The sequence below is a fragment of the Salarias fasciatus genome (genome assembly GCF_902148845.1).
Source record: "Salarias fasciatus chromosome 7 unlocalized genomic scaffold, fSalaFa1.1 super_scaffold_4, whole genome shotgun sequence".
NCBI lineage: Eukaryota > Metazoa > Chordata > Actinopteri > Blenniiformes > Blenniidae > Salarias > Salarias fasciatus.
This window is the reverse complement of record NW_021941229.1, coordinates 9,918,325-9,931,549: the sequence shown is the minus strand read 5'-3', so window position 1 is coordinate 9,931,549 and position 13,225 is coordinate 9,918,325. Positions and strand designations below refer to the sequence as shown.

The window sequence follows — 13,225 nt, the reverse complement described above, 5'->3', positions numbered from 1 at the left end:
CAATGGTTTTAATTGGGGCAATTAATTTTCTGTTGAGAAACGTTTAATAAAAACAAGCTTTAAGTTCATTGATGTGAAGGGTCCTTCAGGGGGAAACCCTATTAAAGGGAGAACCTAAATCATGATGTCTTGAAAAATCACTTATTTTTGTAGTGATTGTTCCTTGAGTTTAGCTTTCAGCTATGGGGCTGTTTCTGTTTGGAGCCATAACTTATATCATTTAAAAGAAGTAAACTTTGAACCTTTATCTTCACTTTAATGGAGTCAAATATGTGCTTTACAGTTCAACAACTCAACCTCTATAGCATCTTGTCATTATAATGATAATCAAAAGAAACAAATCAAACATATTCAGAAAACATGAGACCAAAATGTGTCTTTGCATGAGTGACTGCTGGCCGAGACTCGCATTTAACTGAAATATAATGAAAAGTACTTGACTTGATTTTCTAACAAATGAGGGCGAAATACCAGTAGATAAACCTTTCCACAAGGAAACGTGTCCTGATCTGTAGATCACATGTGTGTATGCGCCATCCTGTATGAGGCGACGTAACCCAACCTCTTGGAATAACACCTTAGCGAACCTTTGACGTGCATGATAATAACCCTGCAACGTTAGACCCTGGAAGACAGGGCTTTCATCCCAGGAATCCTATAGTGGACACATATGCTTTTACTATATGCAGCCCTGAGGGAACCGAGCCCACAAGAAACAGTCAGATACTGTAACATGCTCCAAGACAGCTCTGCAATTACGTCTGTCTGACCAGGGATCAAAAAGGCTTCACGTTGGGTCATTTCATAAATATCTATGAACTGCTGTCAGGGTGTCTCTTTGGACAGTTTTGGGAATGAGCAGTGCTCATTTTCATCAACGTACAATACTGACTTAAGCAGGTATAAGAAAAGCAGGCATATGAAAAGAATTGTCATTTAGTCTGTAGGATGTAATACAGTACGGCAAAGATCCAGGTTTTCAATCGCTGAACACTGAAAGGGACTTCAGCAGCTGTTTTCCAGCGTATCCTTGATTAGCGCCGATCTTCTTGAGTGACTGACAGTATGGTTTTTTTTAAGGAGAGGATTTGCTCATAAAACATCCACAAAAGTCCAGTTTTCAAGCAACTCAGACAAGTTGGTTCATAAAGCGTGAGAGTCTTGTTGGAAACGAGTGTCATGTTTCAACCCGTTGTCTTTTCACCTAACATCCCAGTCTGGAATTCAATCTATTCTTCATCAGTTGTAACTTTGTTTATAATTTTAAGGTATAATGTGGAAGGATAACTGTCGAATAGTTGGACGGATACTCTCTCGCAGGGCGCTACTCACGTGCTGCCACTGCTCCCGGATGAGCGGCCGGTACCGGAGGAAGTACTTCAGGGGGAAGTTGTCGATGTCGGGCCAGGTGGCCGGGCTGTGCCAGGACACCTCCAGCCTCCGAGGGCTGGAGCGGATCGGCGTGGCGGTCACTCGCTCTGGGGGGTCCGGTTTGACTGTTTTTGGATGACAAAAAAAAAAAAAAAAATACAGGCTCAGAGAGGTATTCTTAAGGATGGGGAAAGTGAAGCTGCAGATGTGGGCAGTTTGTGGCAGTGTTTCACCAACAAAATCTATAAAAACATGTTTTAAAAGACAATCCAACTATCATGTTTATTTTAAGTACATCTGGAGAAGGTAATAATTCAAATAATTCAAATAATATGAAATTAATATATTGCCGAGTTTATTTTAGAGCAATAAACAGCATTTACAGTGATCAAAGTGGCCCATTCCTGCTCCAGAGGTAAATCATGTCAACATATATGAACTTTTACAACATTCAGTACATGAACATGCACACTGAGGTGTTTTGATTTGTTGGAGGATGTTAATTAGAAGTTTTTGAGCATGAGATGTGAAACAGAAGCCCAAATTAATAGATGAGAGCATTGAGTACAATGCAAGATGCTAATGAGCTGCATGATCAAGAGCTTGCTGGCCTAACTTGGGGTGGGACATAACAACCTTCAGTGCAAAGACTGAGAAAAAAAAAAAAGTCTTCTGAATGTGTATCTTGCTTATCATCAGTGTAACCTCACCAGGGTCGCAATTTCACTTTTGTGCATCAGCGAAATATGTTGCTGCTGCAAGAAGCTTAAACTGCCCTTCTGCTGTATTTCTAGGTCTTCTACTCTTTTCTCTCTCAATAGACTTGATCCTGAAAGAACTCACAACATCATCTTGTGTTACAAAGCAGCGTTAAACTCCAAAACCAGACGCACTGGGGCGTGTTAGCTCGCTTGGTAATGTCTGCAGATATCGGTGTAGTCACACAATGATACTTTTCATTTTTGTGTGTGATTTATTTCTCAAAACATTATATAAGAAACACTGCCATTATGTCAAATGAAAACCGAGAGTCAGAGGTAGAAAGCTGCTTAGATTTTACAGCAAAAAAGAAGCTACGAGTACAAAGCTGGAGGCAGAAAATATTTGCGAGAACAGTTGAGAGGCAAAAGATGAGATGCTATGAGTCCTTGGTGGGGAGAAAAAAAAAAAAAAAAACATGTATAAAAGATGCGCTTTTGAATACCTGTCCACTGAGAAAGACACAGAGATTGAAAGAATTCAATTCGAAGCTTTTGAGATGATATTGAATGACCCGGTCTTTGTTAGCTCGCTCCCACAAGGGAACGCACCGGCCCGCCACTGCAGCTACACCAAACCTCTTCTCAGCCAGACACACACACAGACACACACACACACACACACACACACACACACACACACACACACACGGTACCACAATAGGGAAATGGATAGCCGCAATTATAAGCTGAACGTCTGATAACATACGCACAGATAGCAGCAGAGGATGAAAGCAATTTGGTACGGACGCACATTGAGGACGGCATATAAACAAGACGCTGCACAGACAAATAAGGACGGAGGGAAGAAGACAGGCATCTGCATGGCGAGTAAGACCTTCAGACTGATTAAAAAATGTGAACGACAGAGAGATAATGATAGACACATGAAAGCAAACAGGCGGCTTCCGCCTTTGAAAAATAGATGGTAATCTCCCTGTGACCTTTTTTCAAGTTAGTTTGTGAAATGAGGACTGATAGGAGGGAAGAAGGAGTGAAAAGTTGATGAAGGAAGAGTAAAGCCAATGTGAAGTCGGCAGAGACGGGCAAAAAGAGATTCTCCTCTTTGTCCGACAGAAGGAAACATGTGGAACAAGAGAAGAGGGAGAGAGAGAGAGAGAATCTGTATGGGCGGAGCGTCCCAGAGGCCTTTAAACTATTCATCTGACTTGAAACATATAGTATTAGCTTTGTGTTGCATGAGTAATGAACACATCCCTCTTTTCAGGACCTCTGGGAAGGAGACAGGGGCCTGACCGAGAATTACTTTTAGGACCAAAGTTAAAAGAGGAAAAAAAGTCTTCCTCTTATATACAAACTGTGAGAATCCTTAGACAGGGCTAAATATTTTATCCTTTTCCTCCACATTTGGTGCCATTGCCCCACTGGCACCAAATGTGGAGGAAAAGGATAAAATATTTAGCCCTGTATGGCTGGGTAAAATATAAAATAATATACAACGTCATAATTTTTTGACACTCCATTGTTGCGGCTGTCCAAGCTTGGCCTAAAAACGTCTGTCACGCCTCCCTTGGCTTTGTTAATTCAATTTCGCACACACATTTGGGTTCCACCCTCTCTGCTTTAGTCTCGTGTAACAGCCCTTTGCTGGGGTTTGAAGCTCACCAGCCTGATGTAAAATATAACCCTGGCCAGGACGTGCACGGTCTGCTGAGAACCGGAGGACAAAGTGAAAGACAGGGCAGCTAATGTCATTTACATATGGACACAACAAGCAGAGCAACAGTGGACTAGAAACTGGAAAATGCGTGCATGTCTGTATTCCTTGGCCTTCCCTGGACCGAGGATTGGCGTTTGTGAAACCATTATTAGGTGTCATCTGTTCGTTTCACTTAATGCGTCCAGGTGACACCATGAAGGGGTGAGAAAAAAACAAAAAAAACAAAAAACAAAAAGCATCTTAGAGTCTATAGCTCCTCTTTCTCCTGTCCCCCTCAATGGCCCATTTTTCCTTTCAAATCGCTCTGTCCTTTTTTGAGAAAGAATAAAATCTGGACATCGATTCATTGAAGTGCTGGATGACAGGGTACAACGGTGCACTTGAACAAATGGGAAAAATAGGGAGAAGCAGAGTGCTTCGATCTGCGCTGATATCTTACGAAAATGACTTAACAGAAGAAAAAGGAACAAGGAGGGAGGAATATAGAGCGCTCCTATACAATCGCTGCTTTGAGAGATATACAACGGAGAGTCGTCTTCATATGCAACGCCAATGACAAAATACAGCAGAGCACATCAAACATCAAGATCAGTTAGCTGTATAATGAAGCTGAAAACAGTTTCCAACTGAAATCTTCTTCTTTTTTAAAGTAGCTGTTTCATAGATTTATACTCAGTTTTTCACAAGAGGAAAAACTGCAGTAAACAGTCATTCTCTACATGCAGGAGTAGATGGACGACAAGAACCACGGCGGCCTCCGGAGTGTCATGGCTCCCACTATGTATGTTTGTGATGAGTGTGGTGTTGGTCGTCACCACCGCTGTTGGGCTTCGCTGTAATGTTTTGATAGTTCAGAGAGAAGAGCTACAAGGGGAAAGGATTAGGAGCGCCGAGTCTGACAGCGAGCTGTCCAGTGGGGATGTGTCAATATTGCACTTTCCCGTGCAAAAGGAAAGTGCAAAGTACAACTCAGCTCTTTTCCTCAAAGCAGTTTAATTTGGTTTGTACTACTAATTAGTGCCTCTCTCAGTACTTTCGCTTTTGCCAGCTTCACTATTTTGTTGTCAGAGCTGATCTTTAACCTCTCTAATGTAGAGAGAACAGCGCACTGCGATCAAAAAGCAAAAAAAAAGTCAGCTTGTCCGCCTGTTTCAAGACCTGTAAACTGTCGTCTCTGTACTGGTAAGTGCACCTGGGCGACCTCTCCGACGACCCCAAAGTAACCACGGACTACACCCGAATCTGATCACCGCCCTCTTTCATCTAATGACATAAAGCATGACACACGTGACAAAGGAGTCCGGGCTCGCCGCTGAAAAGACAGTGAAGGAATTAGGTTACAGTGCGTTCGCTTCAATCACGGTGAATGAGGAATGTCTTTCTGCTGAGCGGCGGCAGGTGCTCAGGTGGGCCGCTGTCAGAAATGACAACAAAAGAAAAAGAGAGAGAAAAGTTCTTTGCTGTCAGTGAAAACTTCTTTAACTGGAGAAGCCTTTTCACTTAGACGAGATCAGTTATCGTTTGATCATCTTGGCACTAGAATGATTTAACTTATCATTTGATGAGTCTGGAGGTGCTTTGAGGATTTCTCTTTGTAATTGCACCCTTTGCAGCACACATACGGCGGAGATGGTGGGAGGGGAAACGCGCGCGCACGCACACACACATACACACACACACACATCCGATCTCGTCTCATTTAATTTCGCCCCAGCTCTGGTCGGATGAACGAGGACAGTCGAGAATCGTCTTACTCCCACTCAGAATTCAGAAGTGCACCGGGAAGCATGAAATTGTTTTATTTATTTACGATGTGCCTCGTTGTCCCTGAAAATGAATGTGACTTACAACTTGGGATGGCACAAGAAAGACTTTTAACAATGCAGCAGCGGGGGAGAGATGAGGTGAGGGGAGAGGAGGCTTAGAAAACCTATTTTCTTATGTGTTCTGGTCTCTCAGGTCGCAGTTAAAATTTTAAAGGGGTGTCTTGAAATGGATTCAGTGATCAATAACAACAGCTGTATTGTATCACTGGGACATTGCCGAAAATGTAAACAGAGGGCAATGACGCTTGAATCAATTCAGCTGATGGATGCTCTTTTTAAATCCAATAATGTGGAATGTTTTATAATGATTTCATGTATTTTTTTTTTGCAGCCTTTGTGTTTGGTTTACATGCATTGGTTATTCATGACCCAGCTGAACTGTGTGTTTGAAAACGGTTAGCTGTGATCGTTGCCATTACCCTCGACCCTAAAGCATGTCTTTCACTAACGCATGTGGCTGTCCAGCACCAGGAGGGGACACACACCTCTGGTCTGAATAATACTCAGTGTGCCATAGTAAAATTTTACCCTTTAAAGATACAGTATTTCTACCATCACACCTGTTATATAATCAGTCATAACATTACATAAGTAAACAAGGATTTTCTCATTATAAAAAGAGAAACGTTTAAAAACAAAAAGGGTATAAGCAGTTTTAAATGAAATTTAATTTTAAAAAAAGTAAAGAAGGTAGTGAACCGACAACCAGGTCATGAGCAGCCATTACTAATTATGTACATGTGGAGTGAATGTTGACCCATTTGGTCCAGTCTAACTGATGAGCTGCTGCAGTTATAAGTGCAGCATGGATTGATGCTGATTCTGATAGGAGGCTGTTATATTACACAGTGCGTTGTAGTTTGTTGACCACAGTACGTGTTCATAATGTATTGGCTGACTGGTTTATATATTTGTGTTGTTCTGAATCTGCATGGACATCTCTCCCTTCTTTGTCAATTACCTCCGTTACACAGTTGTCTTCCTACATCTACAGACATTAGTGCACATTGCAAATACATTAGTCCATCATTTCCATATTACTGTCTGATTCATTTATCTGTAAAGCAGTCTGATGCTGGGAAGGCAAGCACAACACTTTTGTCTCAAATGCGAGCTGAAATTAAAACTAAATTAATCAACTTTGAAAATGTCAGGTGCACTTGCTTTAAATTGCACAGAACCAAAGCGAGATGCTGTCAGAAAATTAAACACCCAAGGAAAGAACAGATTAGGCAAACCAGAAGAAGTTTATCCGCATCACTACTTAAAAGTCAGGGCAAGCGACTGGCGAGGACAATAAAAGACGACGTACTTTTAGAGGCTTAAAAACAAACTATGAAAAGCACGGGCGGAGAAGATTTGTCATGCAAATGGCAACCTCCATTTGGAATGATTTGGCTGATGATGTAAAGAGAAAGGGAGACGACAAAACAGGGAAGGAAACGGGGAAGAATGCAAACAAAGTTGCGAGGAGGGTGTGCTGGAAAGAAAGAAAAAAAAAAGAAAAAGAAAAAGCAAACACTGGGGGAGAGAAAGGAGCAGTGGGGTGTTTTGCTATCACCAATAGTGGAGGGATATTTCCTCAGCCAAGGCGCTAATCCGTCTACCATTAGCATTTTCATGAGTCCTGTGTCCAGGGCTTGGCAGAGCATGTCACTCCCTCATTTGGTTACTTATGTACACACACGCACACACACACACACACACACACACACACACACACACACACACACATGCACGCACACCCGCTCTCTGTTTCAATACCTAACCCTCTCAACCGACACACTCCATACAGTCGCTTAGGGCCCCATTGGTGTGTGTGTGTGTGTGTGCGTATGTGTGTGTGTGTGTGTGTGTGTGTGTGTGTGTGTGTGTGTGTGTGTGTGTGTGTGTGTTTATGCGCCATGCAAGCCCGTATCGCACTCTAAGCAATACAACGGCGCTGAGGACTGCTGCCAGCACTTCTCTTATCTATCAAAGTACTCCTCATTCCTCCTTTAAAATGAATTTCTCCTCTTCACTGCCTTCCAGTTTGAGTTGCTTGAGAATTCCAGGGGTGTTGCCCTTATTATGTAGCCTCCTCCAGCCTGGGAGAAGCAAAACTTCACTATCCAAACTGCTTAAAAAAAAAAAAAAAAAAAAAAAAAAAAAACCACACTTCCCCGTGGCAATGAAGGTTGTAATTTAAAAAGAAAATGAGCCGATGAAGCAATTACGTCTCACATTAAAAATGACTCAGATGTGTGCATATGGTGGCAGGCGGACGACAAAATGAGAAAGCCAGCCACTGATTTGTGACTGTCACGTCTTGTCCGAGCCTCAATTAAACGCTGCTTACTGCAGAAAAAAGGTTCAGAGGTTGATTGTTTATTAGCCAGTGTCTTTGGTAATGACATGGGTGCACAGTCAGTGAGTTTCTTGCTAATAGACCATGCCGTTGGTTGGGGGTGGGCAGAAAGCAGAGCGCTCTTCCTATCAGTCGGGTGACATTTATTTGGCCATTGAAATTTCAATTTTCTTTGTCTTCCTGGCACCGAGCACTTGCTGCGTGTGCAACAAATCTCCAAAGGGAACCAGAAGTGAATGAAATCATTCATCTGTGGTCAAACAAATGCATTAACATTGCTCAAGGGTTTGGCATCCTCAAAGAGATGCCTTGACACTGTGCATTTTAGCTCCTTTTTTTTTCACTTTGCCAAATAATTGTCAATCTGTGTGGGAAAAAGAAAATCTCAGATTCGTCCCTGAACTAAGTTCACAGAAGCATTGTTGGTCGGCCTGAATGAAAAGTATTAACGTTCGCTGCTTGAACGAATTATAAGAAAATGTTTGTACAATCTTCCAAATGTCAATGAGTTCCCTTCTAAGCTTTTGAGCTCGGATCCTAAATTAAACTGTTTAATTTCGAGAGAAACGTTATCAGAATAGAAAAGTCGTTGCGTGCGGCCTCAGCAGCGATAAGCAAGAAATTATTTGAGTGCCAAAAATTTCATGTGGCGCTCGAACAAAAGTGTGGGAAAAGCGAATAGATTGTAAAAATCTTTTTACCTATAGTGGACTCTTCGAAGGAGATAGTCAAATAGGCGTTCCCCAGGGCATTGACTGCGGTCACGTTGACTTTGTAGGGGAAGATGGAGAAGACTTCAGGAAACCGTACGTGACAGCGGTTCTTATGGACCGCGTCTTTCTGCACCTCCAGTGAACGCTGGTTATGTCTGAAGGGGAAAAAGGAAATGAAAAAGTAAGACCGTAGAACAGGAAGGAGACGGCAGAAACCGGCGGGTGCGCACCGGCGCTGGAGTCAAGAGGGCACAGCAAGTGGCGTGGATATGGCGTAAATCTACATCAGGAACACGTTTTATACATGCAGCGATGTTCTCAATCAAACACTAAATTAAAAATGAGATTAATTCTGGCACTAAAAAGTGCTGATTGCACTTTGCATTTTCATGGGAAATGTTACATTATTTACATTTTGTCAGACTGTAATGGCAGTTTATGTGAGAACACTTTTAATGGCAGATGAACGTCACATGCCAGATCTTCACAGGCTAGTTAAAGGATTTTCTTTTTTAGGAAGTCACAGATTCTTTTCATTTAAAAAGAGCTGTGAAGAAAAACGTGGGACCAATGGTGCAGAATGAAACATATTTCTGGCTTCAGCCAAAAATACTTTGAAGGTGTTTACTGTAAATCTCCCCATCGGGTTATTTTTTAGCTACATTTCTATTTGACTCTTTCCTCATTATCGACAAACAGAAAAGCATGACAGCATTTCAGAAGGGAAGGCAGAGTCAACCTGCTGTGGTGGGAATTGTGGGAATTTTATTTAACAACGGCTGAATAAATCCAGTTGGAACTGATCTGGTCAGCTAGGGTTGTTTGAATAGCAGTATAGCTTGATCACAATTTTCTTAAAAGCCCATTTCTTGATAACGTATTTATCACAGGAAGGTCTTCTTTGCATTATTCAGTTTAAAATTCTTCACCACACTCATGAAATATTATGTTTCTTTCCTTTGGTCTAATGTTTTTTTTTTTTTTTTTTTTTCAGATTAATCACTTAAAACATTAGAGATTACAATGTCATTAGTAAATAAAAGTGGGAACTGTGACATTTATTCAATAACTTTATGTGCCACTGCAGGCATGGATAATCTTTCACTGTGAGTAAACAATGTGAAAAAAAAAGGTTTTTGCTGTTGCTGCTGTACAGTAAGGACTTTTAGCTGAGATGAGTAATCGACTGACTTGTATTCAAAATATAACACAGTTACAATTAACAATATAATTAGGTTGTAGCCACATTAAACAGTTTCTAATACACTTTAGTTCAATGGTAATTTGATTCTGTCTGAATGTTTGCAGTTGATCTCAGCTTTTTTTTTTTTTATTCATTCTTTAATCATCACTTTATGAATCTGTTTCTTTTAGGAAATACTCCAGATTATAGAGCATCTTCCTCCCAGTGACTGAAGCAACTTATTCTGAACTGAACGAGTATAACACGGCGCATTTCAGGTTATCACCAGCTGTAGGAAGACAGATCAGAACTCACTGTACGTCCACTTCGAAGGTGGTGGGGATGTACGTGGGGTGCAGCTGGTGCCAGCTGCAGTAGAAGCCTTTGGGGTACGTGTTGGACCGGCAGGTGACCGACGGCTCCCGAGGAGGAACTACAGAGTAGAGAGAGAGAGAGAGAGAGAAAGAGCACGGACAGTTAACTAATGGTACAGTATTTCATTAAGACAAATGCTGAGACGTGTGGAAAATCAGTCCAGGATGAAGGATCAAATTGAGAGAAGCACACATTAATCAAATGCAAAGCAGCTGTGCCTAATTACACATTATCTTATTGCATAATTCATTCTTGATCAGATTTTTCATTCAACGCGCTAATGCTCCTCGGGTTGAATTAAGCAGTGACTCTGGCATGTTTTATTAGATGTGCTTTAATTTATTTTGTTGTGATTTTCAGCGTGTGTTTTCGAAACAACATCTGAATCTCCGACAAGAGACTGGAAAGGGCTTGGATGGAGTAGCTGAAGAAAGATGTTGGCTTTAAATCATAAAATCCAATTTGTTTACACTTTAAGCTCAGAGAAACTTCAGGAAGTTGAAATATTTCTTTTTTTTTTTCTTTTTTTTTTTTTTTTAGAAAAGTCATTTGAGGAAAGTTTGGAAGAGTGCTGTTTATAAAAAAACAAACAAAAAACCACCATTTTAACGCCTGCTGCCGAGTGTTTCAGACAATCAATCAATCGATTAGAAACTGTAAAGAAGGCGGTGATGACTGAACAGACGTTTGGACGGAAGAAAGATGGTGTGTGGAGGAAACAAGTGGGGGGGGGACGTTGAAGTGTTTATGCAGGAGAACACTTAAAGAGGCCGGCCTGAAAAAGTGATGTTACACCAACTCCGGCCTCCTCCAAGATTAGGCTCCTTTCTCCACGGCTACCCGACCGTGCGCTCGTCTGCCACTCCCTCTTTCTTTCTCCCCGCAGCTTTTCACCCCTTCGGCCAACAATAAAGCAAGTGTGCAGCATCAGGCCTAAATGATATCCATAAATCACCGCTCAACCCTGAGTTATTTCATTCTATTAAACTGTAGCATTTTTATCTCCGCATGACTACTGCTTTAGCCCGTAAAGAATTTATAGGCAGTCGCGGATGTAGCGTTTGGACACAGGAGATGAGTCGACCTGCCTTTGAGATCCGGGATCAATGCAGACATGGGAAAAGCTAGGCGAGGGTCGGATCTCGCTCCCCTGAGTGGAAAGACGAGAGCGCTGGGTGTTTTTGCAGCACAGAGGTTTCCAGAGGTGTGGCCAGACAATAACCGGCCAGTGTTTAAAAAGACGGCGCTTTACCTGCTTTGAATGACACAGACTGACACGTGATACTTCACACAGTCGTGTTCTGGTAACGTTGTGGGGTTTCAAGCGACCCTTGAGGAAACTCAGGTTACATGAATGACTGAAAAAAAACTGCTGGGAGAAAATCTGAAAGCTGGACATGTTTCAGATTTTGGACAAATTGGGAGGACTGAGATAATAATCTCATCACATTGTATTATATCACATCATATTGTTTTGCATCATATCATGATGCAGTATCATGCTATATCATATTGCAACATCACATCTTAAATTGAATTCTATCATGTTGCATTCTATTGCATTATGTCTTATTGGTTTGGATTGGATCATGTTGCATCATACTGGATTAAATCATATCATATTACATCCTATTATGTCAGATTACTCCTCATAGGATCCCATTACATCAGACTGCATTGTCTTGTATTGCATCATATCACATTACATCATATTGATTCGTATCACACTGAATAAAATCTGATTGGAAAGTATCACACTGCATCATTTTACATCATCATTTCGCTGTGTCACACCAATCTGTGTTGAATGAAATCATATCAAGCCTCTCTAATAAGACGTCTCTTGATGTAATTGAACCCCAGCATGTAAAAATGCACACTACCATGTCAAACTGTAATCACGATAACCTGTTATAATGTCCTCAGATCCTTATATATCGTGGATGTCTCTGCCTCGTGTATCTAATTGAAACTTCCTGCAAGTAAATCAGATTCAAGTATCTTGTGTGTCAGAAGAACTGAGTGAAGGTGGGTTAATCCATCAGATGCAAGTACCACTTTAGCTCTGGCTGTTTGTTTATTTCCTCTAACACTGATCAGTCACTCGAGGAAGGAGGAGAAAGAAAAAAAAAAACACAACACAATGCCCGCATTAAATCTGATTTATCCACTGTAGCTCAAGGATTTCTTTCACCATCAATAATTACACAGATAATTAATCTGCAGCCACATTGTAAGAAGAAGCATTTTGTCACTTTCTTCTCGTCTCAGCACTTAGCGTGGCGCATTCTCTCCTCCATCTATGTCTCCGCTGCCTCATTCTATATGCTCACTTTCCCGTTCTAGATTAATGTTGCATCCATACCGAGGGGGACTTGACGATGATTTGAGCGATTCCGTTTCCGACTCGGAATCTCTCGCGGTTAATTGGTGATTGTGATATCTCCACGTCTCTGCGGCATCTTCCGCTGACAGCCCCTTCCAGGTGTGTTTGGCCACAAACGTGCAGGCAGGCGCGCACGCCCGCCGGCGACAGGTGCACTTGATCGACTGCTGCGGGGGTCACCTCACTGTCACATACAATCAGCTGTGTTTAAGCGGTCACCACGGCAACTAATTAGCCTGTCAATAACTCTGAACAGTGAGGGTGACGGGGACGACGTCCAATCACACTCAATTAATCACGGGAGCTAATTGGGGCCATCTCAATCAATCGGGCTTCAGTCAAAGTCACGCCAGCGCACTCACACGCGCACGAGTCGCAGAACTTGTCCTTATCAATCAATCCGGCTTATTAGCAGCCCGCAAAACACGGATGATGAGGAGGAAGGTGGAGAGTGAGAAGAGAGGCCGACTGGCGGAGGAGAACAGGTGTGAAGAAGACCAACTCCTGCGGTCTTGTTTGAAGTGGCTTGGAGTGTTTACCCCTTTAATTCGGTTCACTTTCTCCCAGCCTTGAGCCGTGTCAATC

General features: G+C 42.0%; 1 protein-coding gene across 1 annotated transcript in view; it reads right to left on the bottom strand.

Annotated features, from left to right (window-relative positions):
* cntfr (ciliary neurotrophic factor receptor) overlaps positions 1–13,225 on the bottom strand; it is a 244,536-nt gene that overhangs the window by 27,186 nt on the left and 204,125 nt on the right. Inside the window, exons 5-7 of the mRNA XM_030085403.1 lie at positions 10,195–10,312; positions 8,685–8,851; positions 1,333–1,496 (exon numbers count right to left, since the gene is read on the bottom strand). Coding sequence (XP_029941263.1) covers positions 1,333–1,496; positions 8,685–8,851; positions 10,195–10,312 — 449 coding nt within the window. The remainder of the gene's footprint in view (positions 1–1,332; positions 1,497–8,684; positions 8,852–10,194; positions 10,313–13,225) is intronic.